This window comes from Leuciscus leuciscus, assembly GCF_965113295.1.
Source record: "Leuciscus leuciscus genome assembly, chromosome: 8".
Classification (NCBI taxonomy): Eukaryota; Metazoa; Chordata; class Actinopteri; order Cypriniformes; family Leuciscidae; genus Leuciscus; species Leuciscus leuciscus.
Genome location: NC_138732.1, coordinates 10,897,849 through 10,920,312, shown reverse-complemented (window position 1 = coordinate 10,920,312; position 22,464 = coordinate 10,897,849). Strand labels below are relative to the sequence as shown.

General features: G+C 37.6%; 4 protein-coding genes across 5 annotated transcripts; 3 read left to right on the top strand and 1 right to left on the bottom strand.

Annotated features, from left to right (window-relative positions):
• The first annotated feature begins 95 nt into the window (after positions 1 to 95).
• On the top strand, positions 96 to 1,593 carry mif (macrophage migration inhibitory factor). The gene is made up of 3 exons (XM_082177448.1): positions 96 to 340; positions 915 to 1,087; positions 1,362 to 1,593. The coding sequence occupies exons 1-3, from the start codon at positions 233 to 235 to the stop codon at positions 1,426 to 1,428; spliced, it is 348 nt and encodes a 115-aa protein (XP_082033574.1). The 5' UTR covers positions 96 to 232; the 3' UTR covers positions 1,429 to 1,593.
• Positions 1,594 to 1,974: 381 nt separating this feature from the next.
• On the bottom strand, positions 1,975 to 3,906 carry selenoh (selenoprotein H). Its single transcript, XM_082177447.1, has 5 exons — positions 3,802 to 3,906; positions 3,075 to 3,201; positions 2,626 to 2,768; positions 2,369 to 2,492; positions 1,975 to 2,261 (listed from the first exon to the last, which is right to left on the bottom strand). The coding sequence occupies exons 1-4, from the start codon at positions 3,821 to 3,823 to the stop codon at positions 2,386 to 2,388; spliced, it is 399 nt and encodes a 132-aa protein (XP_082033573.1). The 5' UTR covers positions 3,824 to 3,906; the 3' UTR covers positions 1,975 to 2,261; positions 2,369 to 2,385.
• Positions 3,907 to 5,041: 1,135 nt separating this feature from the next.
• clp1 (cleavage factor polyribonucleotide kinase subunit 1) lies at positions 5,042 to 9,258 on the top strand. The gene is made up of 6 exons (XM_082177358.1): positions 5,042 to 5,311; positions 5,400 to 5,683; positions 5,766 to 5,873; positions 6,872 to 6,991; positions 7,092 to 7,229; positions 8,409 to 9,258. The coding sequence occupies exons 2-6, from the start codon at positions 5,408 to 5,410 to the stop codon at positions 9,102 to 9,104; spliced, it is 1,338 nt and encodes a 445-aa protein (XP_082033484.1). The 5' UTR covers positions 5,042 to 5,311; positions 5,400 to 5,407; the 3' UTR covers positions 9,105 to 9,258.
• Positions 9,259 to 9,391: 133 nt separating this feature from the next.
• zdhhc5b (zDHHC palmitoyltransferase 5b) lies at positions 9,392 to 22,462 on the top strand. 2 transcript variants are annotated; one of them, XM_082177357.1, is made up of 12 exons: positions 9,392 to 9,690; positions 11,122 to 12,418; positions 12,504 to 12,625; positions 15,030 to 15,187; positions 15,305 to 15,477; positions 15,572 to 15,674; positions 15,801 to 15,892; positions 15,987 to 16,101; positions 16,897 to 17,005; positions 17,158 to 17,264; positions 18,185 to 18,933; positions 19,970 to 22,462. In XM_082177357.1, exons 2-12 carry the CDS (start codon positions 12,282 to 12,284, stop codon positions 20,079 to 20,081), a joined length of 1,977 nt encoding a protein of 658 aa, XP_082033483.1. In that variant the 5' UTR covers positions 9,392 to 9,690; positions 11,122 to 12,281; the 3' UTR covers positions 20,082 to 22,462. The 2 variants fall into 2 exon arrangements, with proteins under 2 accessions (XP_082033483.1, XP_082033482.1); XM_082177356.1 differs by having other exon boundaries at positions 9,392 to 9,719.
• The last annotated feature ends 2 nt before the right edge of the window (positions 22,463 to 22,464 follow it).

Genomic DNA, 22,464 nt, shown 5'->3' with positions numbered 1-22,464 from the left:
CTCGGAGTTCTGGGGCTGCTTGCGCCAGCCGAGCAACAGTGGAATGCAACGGATCTACACAGTCAAATCGTTGCGCCATACGGTGTTTTACGGTAACCTATAAGAAGTACTGGCATCGTGGTTACTTGCCGTATTCAACCAGGGCTCACATCTGGACACATTCCCAAAGGCGTTGGTCCTTCTACTTTGCACTATTTAGCAGTACGTGCTTGCCTGTCTCTCCGTTGCAGTCATGCCGATGTTCGTGGTGAACACAAATGTAGCAAAGGACTCGGTTCCTGCTGAGCTGCTGTCGGAGGCCACACAAGAGCTCGCCAAAGCGATGGGCAAACCCGCGCAGGTGAGCAGACTGCATTTTTCTTGTTTAAAAACAACAACAACATATTGCATTGCATATGCATTAACTATGCATATCAGTCTGCATGGAATGAGGGACTAATTACTGTTACGAGTCTACGAAACATACACGAGACTCTGTTATCCTCTTAACTGTGACTCTTGTCATTGGATTAAAATAGTTTTAACCCTCAATACATTTAGGCAGCCTATGTATCATTATTGATTGTTTAGATTTAAGCTGATCTAGTGATGGGTCCGACTCATTTCCTTGAATCATACTTTCGAACGTTTCAAAGAATCAGTTCAGAAAAACCGATTCATTGATTCTTTTACGTCATGACGTAATTATGTTATCGCGTTACATCAGTGATACATCACATCATGAATCTAAAACATTCCAATAAATCCATTTGTAGGGACTTTTTGCTGTTTATCAGGATTTACTAATATGATCCCTCGTATTAAATTACTGTGTATTTCAGTTCAGTGTTTTGCTGCAACATAATTTTTTTTATTCAAAAGAACTGAATTATTAACTGTTTAATCTTGTCGGTCTTTGTATTGATATGTGATAGTATATTGCCGTGCACATCATCCCGGATCAGATGATGATGTTCGGTGGAAAAGGAGATCCGTGCGCGCTCTGCTCCCTCACCAGCATCGGAAAGATCGGGGGCGCGCAAAATAAGCAATACTCCAAACTTCTTATGGGCTTGCTCAATAAACACCTTGGCATTTCACCTGACAGGTACCTGTACATACACACAATATAGCTGTCTCTCTTTTACCAGAAGAACATTTAACACAATATAGCTGTCTCTCTTTTACCAGAAGAACATTTAACAATGTTGTGCAAAAATAAAGCTTTAGCTTCCAAACTTAAAATTAATTTTCGTTGTTAAAATGCTTGCATGCATTTATATTAAATTTAAGATCTGCTCTTCATATTGTGTAGGATTAGTATGTGTCAAATTTAGCATAGTGTTTGTTTGTTTAATGAAACTTCTTGTATTACTTTTCAGGATCTATATAAACTTTGTTGATATGGATGGAGCCAATGTGGCTTGGAACAGCACCACCTTCGGATAAAGAAAAGGGATGTATGGCTTGACATAAGTCTACGGTTTCTACTCCAGCTTTACTCAAAGAGACGTTGGGAGCATAATGTCTTCAGTTGATTTAGTCTTATAACAAACAGCACTTACTGCTTACAGCAGAGACCATCTTTTGACAATAAAGTTTTCTTTAAACTGTCTTGAGATGCTGTGTTTTTATTATACATGCTTCTTGAAAGCACAAATGCTCAGGAAGTCAATGTTGATAAAGGAATTGTATAATCTTTAAATGCAATATTTTTCTAAAACTAGTTCCAGATTGCGATTGAAATTTCCTTCAGTCCGAGGCTTATTCGTTTCACTTTTGGTGTGAAAGGGCCTTTACATTTCCCCCCAAAAGAACTTGTTAGTACTTATTAGTTCTGTTATTAGTATTAGTTAATAGTAATGTAATGCGCTTTTTTTTTCCATAAAAAATAACTAATAAAAGCAAATAGTTACTTTTTTAGGGAATAATGCAATATTGTAACATTACTTTAAAAGTAACTTTCCCAGACAAAGATTAACATGATGGTGCAGATTAAAGGGAGATCAAGCACGATTTATTTGGATTCAAACAGTAAAAAAGAAAAAAAGTGATTTACCAAACTATAACATGGAGTTCTATAGAGAGACAGGTAACAGCAATCTAGAAACTAGTCATGTCAAAACAGAACATGAGTTTAAGAGCTTAACAGAAGAAACCAGGCAAGGTCAATTATCAAGTCCAGAACAAAAGAGCTGATCATCAGAAAACAGACGGGGAGATTTTCCCATTAGTCCATTAACATCATTATGCATCCAATGTCCAGGAACAAAGACGACTGACTAGAGGGAGAAAATAAATTAGGAAAAGATCACTTTATTGCGATTTACAAAGCTATAATATGTTAAAAAGTTAATAGCAAAAAAAAAAAAAAAGTGCATCTTCTAACCTGTCTCCTTATAACTTCTACTTGCTCATCAGCACTTCTTTCAGGGCAGACACCACTTCAGCAGGATCGGGAAACTTCAGTTTGCGTGGAGGACCCTTCTTAATGCCAGACCACAAAACAATCTCTGTTCAGGAGAAAGAAATACAGAGGTAGCATGTGTAAATAATTCTTTGGACATCCATAGATCGTGGCTGTACAATCTTGTTACTCAATGGCATCAGAAAAAGACATGCATTGATACTGGTTGGCAGTCTTACCTTTATCTCCCTCCATCAGTGTGACCTCAAAGCTGTTCCGCCGAGGTTTCTCTGGATTGAGCACCACGTGAAGTTCAGGGTGCGAAGCTGCAAGTGCCTCACGCACACCTTCCGCATTCCGCCCGTAGACTCGTCAGCTTTTACTGTAAAACAGCAAGAATATAAACATGACTCATATATAAAACTTTAATTATTAAAGGGCAATATCTGCCACCTGCAAGTCATTTTTAAGGGGCAATTTTACCTTTTTGAGGGAGTTTCTTTTTTCTAACAATAAGAGGACACAAACAATATATGTAAAACCCTACAATTGATTGAATATATATCTTCTTTTAATATGGCTATAAAATCAAAGTAGCAAAACAAAGCACTTGTGAATAACACAAAATATTATTACACAGTGTAAACAAGCATGAACCCATTTTAAATAACTAGTCATGTGTTCTCACCAATGCTCGATGACGACCCTTTGTCCTGTTTCTTCATCTTTTTTCTCTACTCCATCAAGTTTTTCTTTTTTCTCTTCCACTGCAGCTGCTTCTGAATCTACATCAGCCTTACGCTTCCGGCCACGACCTGCATATTTAGGTGGATCAGTGTTTTTAGTTTGCATACATCAAGATAAACTGGTAATCAAGGATATATATATATATAAAATAAAAAATTGAGCCTAAACAAAGACAAAAATGCATTTGTGACCATTTTGATCACAAACCCACTTTGCATACTAATTGTCATTAAAACATTACATATATTCATTTAAATAATATTCATAGTTATAATCTTATTACTTATTATGGTGTCAAAAACACACAAAAAAGCGATTTAAAAATCGGTTCTGAATATAGGTTATAGGACATTTAAATCTGCATCCCATCAGTTGTGAACAAACCAATCAGTCAACCTAAAGGCTAGTTCTTGGGTACAAGATATGCATTCATAATCTTTCGCAAGTTAATCTTAAATTTGAGGGATTGTATGAGATATTGCCTGATGTGGTTGTGTTAAGCGTGACCTAACACAACCACATTGACTCCTAGTCTACTACTGAAAATACGGAACCTGACAAACACGAAAACTCATAACCTGCTAATGTGAAGCGCAGCACAAAAGATTAAAGTAATCAGTTCTAGTTTCAAGACCACATTTACACGTTTTCAGTGTTAACTTACACACCTGATTTAGCCCGAGTCGCCATTGCTGCAAGCCCGCAACATGTGAAGACTGAAGAGTTTGGCGGGTTATGTATGTTGCAGAAAAGGTGTTGAATAATGCTGTGAAAGTTAGACGGACAGTGCCGCCTTTTGGTGTGGAAAGTCTTGACAGTCTTGCAGTCAAGGTATTTTTGAAGTTGGTGCTTAAAAACATTGAAAATGTTATAAGGTATAAGGGTTATACAGGATTCATTTGTTTAAATATGAGAGATAATGAGAACAGAGAGTTACACCGCTGCCACGTCATTTTATTACTTTAAGAGACCACAAAATATAGGGGTGCATTCAGGTTGATTGGGACACTTTTTCCAATTTCCAGGTTTCTCAGAAGCGGAAGTCGTGATTAATTAAATATATAAAATGTACACTTTAATGCATTAAATATATCTTCTTCACAAGTAAAAGACAAAGCGGCCTATACATACCCCCAACATTTGTATTGAGAATTTATATTTATTATCAACAAAATACATTAAGACTATAAATAATGCAAATTAAATTAAGGAATAGCCTAGAACAAATAGAGTGACATTACATTAGGACATTGGGCTACATTAATTAAACAAATCGTACAGTCTTTCTGTGTTTACGTTTTTCTTTCTATCTTTTTTTGTTTAGACTTTTTAGATTATTTCGCTATTTTTATTGTAGATTAGAAATTTAGTAGAATCTGGAATAACCAAGGATGTAAACTATCTTGTAAACAGTAAGAGAAAACCGGTATCACAGGACCACTTTAATTCTGACACAAATTAATTAATAAATCCTCGGAACAGAGTGACGAACCACCAGCAACCAATCATTTTTTTTCTTTTAATCCTCTATACAAAAGCCACGGTAAAATCACCAGAGACACTTTTTTTTCCCTTTTTTTTTACTATAAAATAGTCACCAAGACATACTGTCAACCCTCCCGTATTTTACCTTCCTATCCCGCTATCATCCCGTATTTCTCCCGTAAAATAAAATAAAAATCCCACTGGGCGCAAACCAGTTAAGCAGAAATATTTTGGTATCCAAATGTTGACAGGTATGCACCAAGAGAAATTCCTTGTATAGAAGCATACTTGGCATTGGCAATAAATTTACGGAACACAGTCATATAGTTTAAAATTCAGTCAAAATACAGTAAATAATCTGTGCAATGTTATCTGCATGCTGAGAGAATGTTGGTCATTGGTCAACCATCGCATGACATCATCTACACGCGACACGGTACGGCTTCATCGGTGTGGTATGTTGGTTTGACAACAATCTGGTCTGCAGGGAAGAAATAAGCGAGTATTTGTAAATAACGAGGTGTAGTTTGAACAGTGGATGTTTGGAATAGTGTAGACACGTTACGATATATTAAAAATATTATTTGCAAAAGCCCAACGGGCTAACCGTAACAAGCTAATTCAGTGTGACATAATTCAGATAAAACACGTTTTTTTGCCTAAATATTTCACAGAGGGGACGAATTCAAACAGGTATAGCACAATCATTTGTTATCTTACCATGTTTAAGAATACAAGTAGCTCGCAAATTTTAAACATTCTAGTTCTTTCTCTGTCACAGCCTGAGCCATGACTGCAGAAACCCCCGAAAAGTCAGCCGAGGAGGGCCTGAGCTCGTCGGGCGGTGCTGGGACTTCAGGCACACGATTCGACTTGGAGAGAGAGACAGAACTGCGTTTTGAGGTCGAAACAGGAGAACGAGTCCAACTCGAGCTGTTCTCCGGTATGGCAGAGGTGTTCGGATCCGAGCTAAACCGAAACAAGAAGTACACGTTCGGGCCAGGCTCTAAGATCGCTGTGTTCACCTGGCATGGTTGCACTGTGGCACTTTCAGGCAAGACAGAGGTGAGAGAAGTTAAAATGTCAGAGGCTTTAATGACAAGGAACAAAGAATCAATTCAAACATGTCTGTCTTCCATAAATAAAGGTCGCTTATGTGTCCAAAGATACACCCATGATGCTGTATCTCAACACCCATGCAGCTCTAGAGCAGATGAGACGTCAAGCGGAGAAAGACAACGAGAGAGGCCCTCGGGTATGTTAACAGGCAATTTATTTCAAAAGTTTGGGGTCAGTAAGGTTTTATTTGAAAGAAATTAATACTTTTACTCAGCAAAAAAGAATTATATTGATCAAAAATGACATTAAAGTCAATGTTACCAAATATTTCTATTTCAAATGAATGATTTTCCTTTGAACTGTCTGTTAATCAAAAAAATCCTGAAAAAAAGTATCAGTTTCCACAAAAATAATAAGCAGTACAGCTGTTTTCAACATCGATGGTAATAAGAAATGTTTCTTGAGCATCAAATCAGTTAGAATAATGATTTCTGAAGGATCATGTGACTAAACATGACAGGAGTAATGATGCTGAAAATTCAGGTTTGCCATATCAGAAAACTTTGTCATTTGTAAATTGTAGTAATATTTCACAATATTTCTGTTTTTATGTATTTTTGATCAAATAAAGAAAAGACACTTGTTCAAATATATATATATATATATATATATATATATATATAACCTCTTTTGAATAGTCAAGTCACCTTTATTTATATAGCGCTTTTTACAATACAGATTGTTTCAAAGCAGCTTTGCAGTGAAAAGAGGAAAATAATGCAAGTTTGTTTTGGCTGCACAGCAGATCTAGAAGAAAATAGCGTAGTCCAGTTTAAGTAAGTTCAGGGATGGTTTATTTTTGTTGTAAAAAAGTTATTAATTTAGTTCATTTATATAGTTCTCATATAATGGTGTCAGTTCTGGCAGATCAATAATAATGTTGAATATTAAGTGTCCCCAACTAAGAAGCCAAAGACGACAAAGGCACTACAATTGTAGCGTATATATTAAGAGTGGGAATATTTAGGCACCTCACAATTTGATTGGATTTCAATTACGATTCAGAGGGCTGCGATGCGATGATGATAAAACGATAATCAATGCACCTAGATGTATCTTTTATTTTCTATACAGGATTTTCTTTTTTCTCACTGTGTGACTATATATGTGGTTAAACAGGGTTTGTTGTCATAGGTAATGGTAGTCGGACCAACTGATGTGGGAAAGACAACATTATGTCGAGTGTTGTTGAACTGTGCTGTGCGACTGGGACGAAGACCTACGTTGGTCGAATTGGATGTCGGCCAGAGCAGCGTGAGTAAAGGATGCCTGAAGGATTATGCAGATCTGCTAAACATTACAGAATTGTAAGAAATGAAACGCCATATGCATGTTTAATTGTTCTTGTCTTTAGATCTCTGTGCCTGGAACCATGGCAGCGCTGTGCATTGAGCGTCCTGCTGATGTAGAAGAAGGCTTCTCTGTGCAGGCTCCGCTTGTCTTTCACTTTGGCTCCACAACACCAGGAACAAACATCAAACTTTACAACAAGGTAATGGCAAAGTTGCACTTAAGGGATTGTTGTCTTTATACTTCAGTGATACACTGAGCTTTGGGCCATAAATTATTGGAGCAGATTGATCTTGGCCCCAAACTATCCTGGCACTGTTTAATCAATATTAACGAGAAGAAGTGCATTTATCGTTCACTTAAACACAGCTATAAAGTCTCACTCTTCTTCTGTAATTGTTGCTGCAGAAACAGCAAAGTCAGTTTTTGTTGCAGTAACTGAGGGAAAAGTAGTACTCACTGGTTGCATTGTGACATTGTGCTCATTTTTTTAATTATTTCAGAGAAACAGTATCAGTATTACTAGGGTCAAAGAGTTTAGTAACAATAATCATCTTAGCTTTGAGTAGAAGGACTGTTAAAGAAAACATGTAATCAAATAGTTAACCCATTAACTTGTTTAATGTACATTCCTGTTTTATGGTGCTTGGTCCATTAGTGCATGTTATTCCAAATTTAAAAGTCTTTTTTTATCTTTTTTTTTCATGAATAGTACTTACTAAATATTTAATGTTGTATACTGCTATGTATAATATGAAATATTTTAACTGTTTCTGTTTCTTTCTCTCTTTTTTTATATTTGTATTAATATTTTTGTGTGATATTTTTTTGTCTGATTGTAATACAGTACTGTTCAAAAGTTTGGGGTCAGTAATGTTTAAAAAAAAAAAAATATTATATTTAGCATATTTTTATTTAGCAAGGATGCATTAAATTGATCAAAATTGAAACTAGACTTTACATGTTTGCAAATTATTTTATTTTTTTTCACAAAAATATTAACCAGCACTACTGTTTTCAACATTTATAATAGTAAGAAATGTTTCTTGAGCAGCAAATCAGCATATTAAAATGATATCTGAAGGATCATGTGACACTGAAGACTTGGAGTAATGATGATACTGAAAATCCGGCTATGCCATCACAGGAATAAATATTTAATTAATAGTTGTTATAATATTCAGCCTGTGTGAGCATTAGAGACTTCTTTCAAAAACATAAAAAAATCTTACCGACCCCAAAATTTTGAACGGTAGTGTATGTCAGATTACGGAAGTAACAGGTTGTAAATGCTGTTTCATGTTGACTTCACTATGCATCATCCAGACAAATTAAAAGAATGTGTTATAATGAATGTCTCTCTTTTTCTCTTTGTGTGTAGCTGACTTCAAGCCTTGCAGAAGTGTTTTCCCAGCGCTGCGAAGTGAACCGCAAAGCTAGTGTGGGTGGCTGTATAATCAACACATGTGGCTGGGTCAAAGGTTCAGGCTACCAGGCACTGGTCCACTGTGCTTCAGCCTTCCAGGTGGATGTTGTTCTAGTCCTGGACCAGGAGCGCCTCTACAATGAGCTTAAACGTGACCTGCCACACTTTGTACGTGTCGTCCTTCTTCCAAAATCCGGTGGCGTGGTGGAACGCTCCAAGGACTGCCGGCGAGAGTCACGGGACGAAAAGATCCGGGAATACTTCTATGGTTTCCGTGGAACTTCCTTTTACCCTCACGCCTTTGATGTGCGCTTTTCAGATGTGCGCATTTACAAGATTGGTGCGCCCTCTATCCCAGACTCCTGTCTCCCCCTGGGTATGTCTCAGGACGACACCCAGCTCAAACTCGTCCCAGTCAGCCCCGGCAGGGATTTGACCCACCACGTGCTGAGTGTGAGTTCGGTGGAGGATGAAACCGAGGTGGGTGCGGGTCAGAGCAGAGGGATTCTAGAGAGTCCGGTGTGTGGCTTTATAGTGGTGACAGCGGTGGACACACAAGCTCAAGTGATGACGGTACTCTCACCGGCGCCCAGACCGCTGCCACGACACACTCTACTCATCATGGACATTCGCTTCATCGACCTTAAATAGAAGCATACAAGTATTTGTCGCAATGTTTGGTTTTCAAAGGGCTAATTTTAATAATTTTGTACATTTGTAAAAGCTGCTGTTATTTTATTTTTTAATAGATTCAATTGCAATTGTATATGTCCTTCTGAACATACAATAAAACAAACCAAAACCAGTTTGACTACGTTATTCTACATGCCATTTTTTCTTAATGGAAATTACATCCTTTGAGCAAACAAAGTGAGCAATTGTTATTTTGACATGCTACATTGTGTGTAGACACGAATCAATTCCGGATCTCAGTCTGGATGTCGTATGCCGGTGTCCTGAAATGATGCTGGGGACGACGAAGAAGATGATGATGCCTTGTTAAGGGTTTTATTTTTGGCTTATCAGACTCTGCATCGGATAAACGACGGGGAGTTTTCAGCCCCTGGCGTATACACAGATCAAAAGCCGTTTCCCGGGCCGTAGAAAGACACGGAGATTAAGAGAGAGAGCTGAAGCTCCTCTCCCATCAGATATTACCGCTTACCCGGGCCAGGATGCAGAAGAGAAACCGAATCTCCAAATCACAGGATGTGTGAATAAACGCCATCCATTTAAAGTACGTAAAGTGGGGATATACGACACAGAGTGAGTATATACCAGTGGATGGCATTCATAATAGATGTGTTATTTATTTAAAAGCGTTTAGGCTCAAGTTGCGATTTGCTTTTGCTCTGTTTTGAAATCGGATCATTAGCACCGCGTTTCATTTTCCTTCAGTCGAGGCTGTAACAAATGGAGTCCCAGGCTTGACTTTGCGGCCTAGTTAAACAGAAGGCGAAACACGATATGAAAAGTTAAATTATCGTATTTTACTCTGGTTTATAAGTTCTATGTGCTACTACTTAATCAATATGCATTCGTTCTGTGTTTTGAAGACTTGTTTTACTGTGTAAGGTAGTATTTTGGAGGACTATATTCTTAGCTCGGGTGATAAGCTTACGAACACGGGACAAAACCGTAGGGTTTTTTTTCCTCTGAATTTTGCTTTTATGTTTGAAATTGTTTGTTTTGATATTTAAGTAATATTGGGACTCAATTCACCAGTTTGGTTTGTGTTTTTGCTGTAGTGAATGACTGCGTCCGCGAATGAGTTGCCTAACGTTACCTAGACAGCGTTTTTATGCATTATAGTTCTATAATATTCAAATGTGTGCTATGCTATGTACATATTAAGCCGATAAATGTCCAGGTAAGTGGACTGCTCAAAACAATTTTAAATGTAAATTTTCTCTTCCTTGAAGTGCATCTATAGTAAACTGGACCTGTATACCATTACAGCTAGCCGGTGAAAAACCATTGTAGCTGAGTTTTACAAGACTATTTAATTGTTAAACTGACCGTTGTAGGTCAGTGACATCCTAACATCATTTTCCAGTTTATTATTGATTATGTGGTCTGGTCAGATATCATCTGACATCCATCATCCAGTTAATTATTGATTAAAAGTTGATGGTCTGATATGATTTAACATGTTTATTAATTAATCAAATCAAGATATAATTCCCATATGAACCGAATCAGTTTTCAGGTGTTACTGTGAATGAAGACAGCAGAAGTAGCTGCAAGAAAAGAAGATTATGAGTCGTGTAATAAGGCTTGTGTTTGCAAGGCTCAAGGGCACTGCGTGGTCAGTGGGACAGCAAAGCCAAGGAGAAAAAGGGGATTGTAACAGGGGGATGGGTTTGGGGGGGAATTGTATACAATAAAACCTGGTGCAGAATACAGGAAAAAAGAGGCACACCCTTTCCTGGTGAGTCAGAAGTTGTGACACAGAGCAGCAAAAGCATGATCAGGTTTCAACATGATGTGTGTGTGCACATGTAGGTTTCACAATTCATTGCTTTATGTTTCGTTTTGTTCATGTGATCATTCGTTTGATACGGGCTACTTGTAAATGAAATGGAACCGGTATGGAGACTGTCAATAATCTGTAAGATCAGGTCATGAGTTCACATCTTACGTGTTTTATTATCTCCTCTTCTTATAGATACCGCTCAGGCCTGTTAAGGAATCAGAAAGGAGCAGGGCAGCATTCTAGACTCATCAGTGTCATCCATGTGAGGAAAGAAAGGCCTCATGGGACACTATGCAGGGGTAAAATGGTTTTGCACACTCATGTGCCACCAAGACTTGGAGTTTTCAACCCTGGACATATACGGATTGCGTGCAATTGCTGTGGTGGACACGCACTCAGTTGCGGGCGTTGCTTTTTTTCATATGAACCTCTGAAAAACAACTCTGCCACGTTATCATGTGGATTTCTAAACTTGCAAGATTCGTGTGATTGAGACCTGGGAAACAGTTTTTCCAGACCTGTTTTTCTGCTCGCTTTTCGGCCAGTTTGTCTTTTATCGAAGTGTGAGAATAGTTCACCCCAGAAGAGTGGAGAATGAGCTCTCATTTAGGGCACAAGACATCAAGAGCTCTGTTTTATATTTTGTTCTAGTAATTACAATCTTTTCTTAGACGGACTGCTCCAGGGGGAATCCAGACTCCCATTGAGATTGTAGAAAGAAAGTCTTTCTTCTTTTTTTTTTTTGTCTTGTAGTTTATTTTTTCCCTCATACTTTTTTTTTGTTTCATTGTATACCTCCCACCAAAACTTTTTCTGACATCATACTCACATGGGCTCATCTGCTGTGATGCTTTAAGAAATATGAGATTGGTCTCTGAGCGATATACTGTATGAATGGCTGTGCTCAAATTGCTGCTTCCTTTGAGCTCTTTTTGGTGTAACATGGGGCTTACCAGAGATTTGCACTAAAAGAGCTTTGCTGTCACTTGATTTTCCTTTTAATGACCAAATCTTGTTACATTCAAGCCATATGAACTTATTTTTGATTAAACTAGAGCTATTTTTGTATTATAGTAAAGTCGTAGTATCGCAAATTATGTGTATATGAATTGAGTCTATTTTTTATGTATCAGCACAGACGTATACAAAAAAACATCTGCACTATTTTACGTTAAATTTTGATTTAAGGACAGAAATGCACCTTGATTTGTGAGAACATAATTCTGTTTATATCAGTTTCATTAAAGTTATTATGGCCATAGCTACACACCATCCTCACTCAGGTGAGAGACAGGCTTTCTTCTCTCTCTGACAGCTTCCCCTATTCCCCAGTTTTTTTTTTACTCCTCCAAATGCCTGTGGCTCTCAGTGTGGGCGGGGCTCTTGGAGACCCCTCCCCATCTCGCCCATTCCGCCCCAGTCGCTATGTGCCTGTGTCCGCAGCAACCGCTTTCCTTGTGGGGGCCACTACACTGTTTCTCTGTTTCACGTGAGTAGAACCTAAATGCATCATTAATTCAGAAAGTCAGTGTCTCAGTATTACTGTACGTGTAATGAGAGAAATCTCTGTGCAGGTGTCCGTGGCTGTCAGAGCGGATCTCCTCCACCATTCTGCTCTATAATGCTGTGGTCTTCCTCTTCACACTGGCCAATTTCTGTATGGCCACATTCATGGACCCCGGCATCTTTCCTAGAGGTACGCACTTCAGTTTATTTTTGTGTCATTTACATTGAGAAAATGTGAGTAAATCCTGCTTAGTTGTGTGAAGGTGGGTGGCTCTGGATATAAGGGGCACCTCAATACGACTGAAAGGGCACTTTCATGATTAAAGGGGTTGGGGCTACCCCAAAATATTTTACAATATTTACTGTTTTTACTGTATTTTTTATTAAATAAATGCAGCCTTGGTGAGACTTCTTTCAAAAACATTTAACAAAATCTTAAATGTTAACCCCAAGCTTTTAACTAGGCTGCAAACCGATATGAAAATATCGACACCGATAACCGATAATTCTTCATATTTGAAAGCCGTTAACCGATATATATCGTGCATCCCTACTTTTAACACTAGTGCACTTTACTGTACACATTTTATATATATACACTACACTACCGTTCAAAAGTTTGGGGTCAGTAAGATTTTTTTATGCTTTTAAAAGAAGTATCTTCTGCTCACCAAGGCTGCATTTATTTGATAAAAAACAAGAAAGAAAAACAGTAATATTGTGAAATATTATGACAATTTAAAATGACTGTTTTCTATTTTAATATATTTTAAACTGTAATTTATTCCTGTGATCAAAGCTGAATTTTCAGCATCATTACTCCAGTCTTCAGTGTCACATGATCCTTCAGAAATCATTCTAATATGATGATTTGATGCTCAAGAAACATTTATGATTATTATCAATGTTGAAAACAGTTCTTTACATTTTTATTTCATGATGCTATGATGAATAGAAAGTTCAAAAGAACAGCATTTTTACAGTAAAGTTACAGTAAAGACATTTATAATGTTAGAAAATATTCTATTTTAAATAAATGCTGTTCTTTTGAACTTTCTATTCATCAAAGAATTTTGAAAAAAAATTGTACACATCTGTTTTCAACATTGATAATAATAATGAACGTTTCTTGAGCATCAAATCATCATATTAGAATGATTTCTGAAGGATCATGTGATAGACTGGATGTCACATGTGACACTGAAGACTGGAGTAATGATGCTGAAAATACAGCTTTGATCACAGGAATAAATTACAGTTTAAAATATATTAAAATAGAAAACAGTCATTTTAAATTGTCATAATATTTCACAATATTACTGTTTTTTTTATTGTTTTTGTTTTATCAAATACATGCACCCTTGGTGAGCAGAAGATACTTCTTTTAAAAACATTAAAAAATCTTACTGACCCCAAACTTTTGAACGGTAGTGTGTATGTATATATATATATATATATATATATATATATATATAGTACAGACCAAAAGTTTGGAAACATTACTATTTTTTAATGTTTTTGAAAGAAGTTTCTTCTGCTCACCAAGCCTGCATTTTTAATCAAAAATACAGGGGAAAAAAAGTAATATTGTGATATATTATTACAATTTAAAATAATTGGTTTTCAATTTATTATACTTTAAATTATCATTTATTTCTGTGATGCAAAGCTGAATTTTCAGGATCATTACTCCAGTCTTCAGTGTCACATGTGACATCCAGTCTATCACAGGATCCTTTAGAAATCATTCTAATATGATGATTCATTATCAAAGTTGGAAACAGTTCTGCTGCTTCATATTTTTTCATAACCTGTGATACTTTTTTTAGGATACTTTGATGAATAAAAAGTAAAAAAAAAAAGTAAAAAAAAATAAGCAAATGTTTTAAAAATGGAGATCTTTTGTAACAACAATATACACTTACTGGTTGTTTTTTTTGGGTCAGTAATTGTTTTTCTTTCTTTTTTTGAAATAAATCAATACTTTTATTCAGCAAGGATGTGTTAAATTGATAAAAAGTGATAGTAAAGAAGATTTATATTATTAGAAAATATTTTTTTATTTTGAATAAATGCAGTTCTTTTTAACCTTTTATTCATCAAATATATTTGGCAGCAGAACTGTTTCCAACACTCATAATAAATCTAAAAAAATATTAGAATGATTTCTAAAGGATCATGTGATAGACTAGATGTCACATGTGACACTGAAGACTGGAGTAATGATGCTGAAAATTCAGCTTTGCATCACAGAAATAAATGATAATTTAAAGTATAATAAATTGAAAACCAATTATTTTAAATTGTAATAATATCCCAATTTAAAAAAAAAAAAATCTGTATTTTTGATCAAATAAATGCAGGCTTGATGAGCAGAAGAATCTTCTTTCAAAAACATTAAAAATAGTAATGTTTCCAAACTTTTGGCCTGTACTGTGTATATATATATATATATATATAATATTTCATGTGTAATAAGCAAAATGTTTTCATTGTGAATTACAATTTCCTTTAATTTTTCTTTTGGTGAGAAAGTATGACTTGGACAGTATTTATTGTGTTTGACCTGTGACGTGTGCGCACATGTCTTACAGCTGAGGAAGATGAGGATAAAGAGGATGATTTCCGGGCTCCGCTTTATAAGACGGTGGAGGTGAGGGGCATTCAGGTGCGGATGAAGTGGTGCTCCACGTGCCGCTTTTACAGACCACCGCGCTGTTCACACTGCTCCGTGTGTGACAACTGTGTGGAGGTACTCACATATTCACCGTAGTTTCACACTAAAAAAAGTCTTCAGTGTTTCGGTTATAGTCTTGACTCTTGACTTTGATTTTTTTTATTGTCTAAATGTGTGTATGCATGTGTTTAGGAGTTTGACCATCATTGCCCATGGGTGAACAACTGCATTGGGAGGCGGAACTATCGTTATTTCTTTCTGTTCCTGTTCTCGCTCACCATTCACATTATGAATGTGTTTGGCTTCAGTCTGCTATACATCCTCCATCACACTAAACAACTGGACCAGGTCCACGCTGGAGTCACGTATCCTTTACACATAATGCACTCAGATACGCATATGCACATAAATACACATCAACCTGTTCTGTTCTGTTGGTATCCTTAACACGCTACTCAGTATGGCAGTGATGTGTGTAGCTGGTCTGTTTTTTGTCCCGGTTGCGGGACTCACTGGGTTCCATGTTGTTCTTGTAGCCAGAGGGAGAACGACCAATGAACAGGTGTGTCTGTGTGTGTGTTCGGGTGTGTCTTTTGTCCACATTGTGTGTGTTTAGTCGAACAGAATGATGTTATTTTTCTGCCTGATTTCCTAGGGCGTGTTTAAATTTTCCTCTCTTCACCCTCAGGTGACCGGGAAGTTCAGAGGCGGCGTTAACCCCTTCACACACGGATGTTTAAAAAACATTGCACACGTGCTGTGTAGTTCGCAGGCTCCCAGGTTAGAAAATCTTATTTCCTTACAAATAAAAATGTGTTTTGCAGATTTTGTTGAAAATTAAGTTCTAATTGTATGTCAATGTTTTTTTGTGCAGGTATCTTGGTCGCTTACGAAAGCCTCGTTCTGTTCAGGTCCAGCCACCATTCTTGCGGCCACCTCTATCTGAAGCCCAGCTAGCTGCTAAAGTCCTGGATAATGGCATCCAGCAGGTACAAACATCTTATCATACCTTTTTTCATCATGCTAACATTCATGGTTTGCAGCCGCAGTGCTTTCCAAATGGAGTAGGTCTGTAATGGTAGTTTTTTGTTTTTGCGCAGTGTAAATTGATTCAGTAAATAAATAAAGATAATGTAATTAATATAATATAATAGATAAACTATAATAGATCAACTTAGAGATTTCAGCTGGTAACAGAAAGGTTGTAGGTTCAAAACATAAAGCGAAACATAATTAGACATTGATTGATAATAATTTGAGCAGTGTTTTTTAGCCATATTTGGACTTTTATATTAAATTATTTGTTTTTATTATTGTTGGACCACCAATAAGTGGTCATTAAATTTCTTATTCAATGCATTATAATAATTAAAATATTCACAATGAATTTGATATGTAATTGTTGTAGCCTCGTAATTATTTGGATACTGCTGTGCAAAAAAAAAAATCATGAATACAAAAATATCAAATATTGGTTCTGCTTTTCTAACATTTACACACAAAAATAATATATATAAAAAAAACAAAACAATATCAGTCACCCTTTTCCATTCTTACCTCCAAACTTGACACTATTTAATATTTGTCATGCTCTAGTCTTTTCGTTTCAGCTATCTCTACAGCTGAAATTATCAACTTGCTTTTGAAAGTAATTGACGTACAATGCTAAAGATCTCTGTTAAGAGTAGGTTCATAAAAACCCTTTAGACGAACAGGCTATATTTGATAAGAGTTGCTCTGTGTGTGTGTGTGTGTGTGTGTGTGTGTGTGTGTGTGTACTTCAGTCTAAAAGTAGTCTGGAGATAATGGAGAGTCAGTCCACTGATGCTGATCCACCTCCACCACCCAAACCAGAGCACAGATACCCTGGGCTGCCTCACACACAAAATGAAGGTTTGTGCACATGCATCATAGATGTCAAATCATGTAATCAGTATTATCAGTAATATTACTTTTTCCAATGAGGTCAAGTAAAGATAAAATGTAATAAAAAGTAAAAAGATAAAAAGTAATATATTTTTATAACTCTCTTTTCTTTCAATCAGAGTGCAGTTTGCTGAACGAGACTCCACCCACACCTTCATTGTATAAATATAGGCCGGCCTACAGCAGCCCAGGAAAAAAACAAATGGCCTCCACACATTCCAGCAAGGTAAGTCTAAGTGGAGTACACATAAGTTCAGGTACAGAAACTGTCAAATATATTTTTTAGTTTAAGACAACCATGATGCACTTTGCATTGCATTTTCCCCCCTTTTTTGTTAATCCTTTCTTTTATTATTTTTCTTGATTATCTGAAATCACTGGCAGTCAGTGAGCGAGTAAGTTTAGATGTGAGTCGTCTGTTGTTATGGTGTGTTTTGCACCTTGCTCTTGTGTTTTGTCATTTTGACTCTGCAGTTGTTGCGTTTTATTCAAGCTGGACTCTTTCCTGTTGCCGTTTTCCTCATTCTGAAGCATAACTTGACTCCTTTCCTTCATCCATTCTGTAAAAAAATGGCATGAATCTAGTGTCAAATCCTCCTTGATTGTTTTAAACATAATTCTTGTGCCTCCATACGTTCCTACGGAGCCCCCAAGGGGACATGGTGATGGGAAGAAAAACCGTTTCAGCACTTCTGCGTTCGCTCACCTTTGGATTTTGCTGAGACACTTTGCGTCCGCTCGCAAACTTTTGCATTTTATAATGTGCTATTTTGAGTATTTTAAACTTGCAGTGACTGCATTTTGCCCCAGTCTGTTTAATTAAGTAAAATAATGTCAGATACAGGATTTATTTAGAGATTAACAGTTTGTTCTCAAAAGCTCTGACATATAGTTTTTCTATGCTTGTCAATGTGGTCAAACGCAAAACTTTGCACAAGAATGCAAACGTTTTCCAAGCAAATGCAAAAGCATTTAAATATAATTTTTCCTACAACCTCCAATGTCCCCTTAGGGGCTCCGTACGTCCCTTTTATACAGTGTGGTTTGCTCAAACTTTCAGTTGTGTGTCATCCTTCATCTCTTCGTTGATGCTTCAGCTGTCAGGAACGTTTGGTGTACACTTTCTGTCTTTCTATTTCCTCTCAGATGAGTCGAGGGAACAGTATGACCGAGTCTCCCTCTGTCCCCGTCACCACTGGGCAGCCCAGCTACCTCTCAGACCCCAGTTTGTCAAGCCGAGGGGGTGCAGGGTGCCGTGGGGGAGGGGAGGGGGGTAGAGCAGGCTCGGGGGGGCTGGGTGGGGCTTCTGCGTTTGGCGGGCGATCTTACCCTTCTTTTACAGACACCCTCCTCCAATCAGCAGCAGCCTCTTGCTCCTCAAGCCTTCGCTCTGCCCAAACGGCCCACAATGCCCTTGGGCCCCTCATCTCTGAGGGTACGACCTCCACTAGCTACAAGAGTTTAGCCAATCAGACGCGCAACGGCAGCTTGTCATACGAAAGCCTGCTGACGCCCTCCGAAAGTCCAGAGTTTGAGTCTGCTGCTCATGAGCTGTCCCCGCCCAGACCGCACCCTCCGAACTCTCTTAGCACAGTACCGGGGCCCCCGCCTATTTTGGGGTACACGTCCCCTTTCCTGTCTGCTCAGCAAAGGGAGGGCTCTCTCCAGGCCTGTCCTGCCCCCCTAAGACCCTCCCCCAACAGAGCTTTCCTGCGCCCAACAAGCTCACCCCCTTCTCGAGCTCCACCCCTTTCTCCTCGCGCTCGCTCATTGGGCTCCCCTCCTCCTGGCCCTGCCCCTGGCCATACACCTCTGGGCAAATCACTGTCCTACGGAGGTGGCGCCGAATTACAGCACCGCCCCTCTACATCAGGGGGCGGGACTCCGATGCCGAAGTGAGTAATGCCTGCAGATATTAGCCGTCTCTCTCTTTCCCCGCCCCCCCAAAAAAACCTGCACGCCTGTGTGTGTGATGGTCAAGTAGAACATTGAGGTCCAGTGTTCGTGATTGTATTCATTTGGTTTGGTCTCTCTTCTTCTCTTTGTTCAGTAACACTGTCTCTTTCTTCCTGCAACCCATGGCCACTCTACTACTGTCCCTCGAATTTCTGTACGCACCCTCTATCTTTCTCTGTCCTTTTTCCTTCTCTGTTGTCTTTCTTTACGTTCGTCTGCTCTCTTCTGCTCTCCCTCCTCCTGCCTTGTGGCCATAAGGATGACTATGTCTCTGTGCTAAGGTTCGTCTTATTTTGCAAATTTTTTTATGTCTTAAAAGTCAACATATTGGAAAACCGTAATATTTAACATTTCTACCTCTGAAACAACTTCCTTTTCGCCTGACGCGGATTAGACTGCTGTTGTAGTTCAAATAGCTTTTCTAAAATACTTAATGCAGCAATTTCTGAATATTATAATATAGAGTTCTGCAGAGATTATGTATTTTTGTAGGCAGCACTGAAGTTAGTGTCACCCTGGTTCCCTTGCCAAAAACACAATAGGAATTTTTCATTGGGTTTTGGATTATTGCAGAAATAAGCTGTGTACAACAAAAGTTTCATGATGAACACATTGTGTTCATCATGATAATCTTCACAAATGAACACAACTTTTATGAATTTTTAAGCCTAAATACAATCGGCAGAAGTAAAAAGCTAAACGCAGACTGTAAATGAACTACACCATGTTCACTTGACTTCAACGTCACCATTAAGCTATTATGGTAAAAACTGTCTTGTAATTTAATGTTGACTTGAAACCTTGTTTGTGAATGTGTCTTGCTTGCTTTGTCTCTGTTACATTTAATACATATATTCCTACAACACTTTCAGTGCATCTAAAGTGTTTTTGGCTTTATTATAATCTTTTCCACATGTATCCTATCTAATTTTGTTTTACATTTCTCTCTTTTTTCCCCTCCCACCAACCATTCAGCTCGACTTTTAAACAAAACGTGGCCAATCATCACGTCCACTCACACAAACCTGCAGGAGGGGTGAAGAAAGTGACTGGTGTTGGAGGAACAACCTATGAGATTTCAGTATGAACTACTGACAAGAAAAAATCAGGATTCACTCTGCGGTTTTTGCCCTCTGAGCCTCGATCAGATATGTGTAAAGCTGCTCAACCACACATGCAAAAAAGCATATAAAGGACTACAAACACAAATCGTAAGTGTTTCCCAGTCAAACTTCATCAGTCACTGTGGAGGACATACACTGAGAACGTGGACCAGTGAAGACAAGTCTTACAGCATTTGATTTTTTGAATATCAATATGGTACACAAATAACACAGACTTTCATAGTTATTTAAAGAATCATTTGGTACTTCAATGTATTACCTATCGATTTGTACACAAGACTGTCAGATGATCAGTGGACATTCAGCCTTAGTAGGCGGGACCATGTGAGACACACTGCTGTCTCACCCAGAATGACGTCAACAGAAACCACAAACCTCTCAGCAGTCAGCCAATAAGCATTTGAAACATTTAGGACATGAATCACTGTTCAATCTTGCATATTCCAGTTTCAAACCTTTGAAGGGACAGTTCACCTAAAAATTACAATTCTGTCATCCTTTAACAACCTCAACCTCTATTTTCTGTGGAACACAAAAGAAGATATTTTAACAAATGCTCTTTTCCAGACAAAAGTGTCCAGTGTCAGCAAATACAAAAAGAGCACCATAAATGTGGTCCATACGAGTTCTAAAGTAATAAGTAGGGATGCACGATATATCATATATATATATATATATATATGCGTTCATTGTTAATGTTATCGTTATCTGCCCGATAATAAAATTTGGCAGATATATTAAAGCCTATAAATAATGGATTTTTTTCTTCTTCAGCTGAGACACAGATGAACAGACATTCAGATGCACACTGTTCGCCAAGATGGTTTTGAATTGCTTGAAATATGATTGGAATCACTTCAAAAAAGGAAAATACAGTTTAGTGCAACATACAGTAGTGCAAGTCTGTCATATAGGCTACATAAAATTATAATGAGAACATAATAATTGTGTGCTTGGGAAATGGATTTTAATGGTGAGACTTTTGTTTTTGTAATCAGGCTCTCCAAAATTATATACAAATTTGGAGTTTGGCCGATAGATTGATCGGCCAATATATCGGTTATCGGCTCTCAAATATAAAGAATCATCGGTATCGGCCAGTTTTCATATCGGTGCATCCCTAGTAATACATTTAAATCTGTTCCTCACAAAAGCTATCTTAAGTCATTATTAACTGCAAATTCTGCCATCAGTCACAACTCTCAAATTGAATTTTCGCATACGCATATTCAAACTTCGAGCACAAAACGCAAGAATTATATTTAGTGTTGTTGACATGACATATTTGAAACGTGCATGTGTGCTTATCACAGAATTGTAATATTTGGGTGAACTATTCCTTTAATTTATTTCTTAGTTCTTTTTTTTGTTTTATTATTTTATACAGGTACAGATGTATATTATAAGTATAACGTTTGATAAAGAAGATAATATTAAAATGCAGGCATATATGATGTATGATTGTTTGTTTTAGGTGGGAAGGTGTTTGTCAGATTTATATGGCTGCATCAGCCAGATGAAATTGTCCGCCAAAGAGACTCGTGACAGATAGCACACTCGGCAAGTAGGAGCGAATGTATCTGTAAAGACACAAGTTACTAGAGCACAACATTTTAATCGAAAGGTCATTTAGATTAAGTAATGAAGATATCGTATGCAAACTGTAACTTAGTGTCAGCGTGTCCACCAATCAAGGGAGATACTCTCTTGACACATGGTCAGCCAATCACAAGAGAGTTTATTTATTCAGCCAGAAGAGGCCAGTGCAAGTACATGCTGGATGCACCATCATATGGATGGGGACATTGATTTTTAAATTTAGTTATTTTATGTTTTTTAGTTGTTGTTTTTTTTAAAAACTGGACATTGGTTAAAATAAACAACCAGAGTGCAGTTATCTCCTCCTCGATATAAGTTTGATTGTATTCGTCTATGTGAGAGAATGAGTGTGAAATTTTAGTTTAACTTACCTGACTGTACAAGAGCACATTCCAGCTATCCTTTTGGTTCAGATCAGAGGTCATTCACGTCTTTTGTCTGGCTTTTGAGGTCTGAGGACCAGCGGTCGGTCAGTGTAAGATGTAAAGCCGCTTATGCAGAGACACATGCAAGGTTTTTTTAATCTTTTGTCATTTCCACCATGGCCTTATGATGCCTTTTTAACTGTTATCAAGGGTATTTCAGTCTGTATACTGGATCTGAGAGATGACGGTTAGATTGTTGTGTTGAGTTTTGGGGAAGAATGCAGACTCTTTTTAACCCTTCTGTATTCCTTTAATGCCGCTGACTCTGAGTCATATGAGCAACACATTTTCAACAGAACAATAAATGATTCAAGAGTGAACA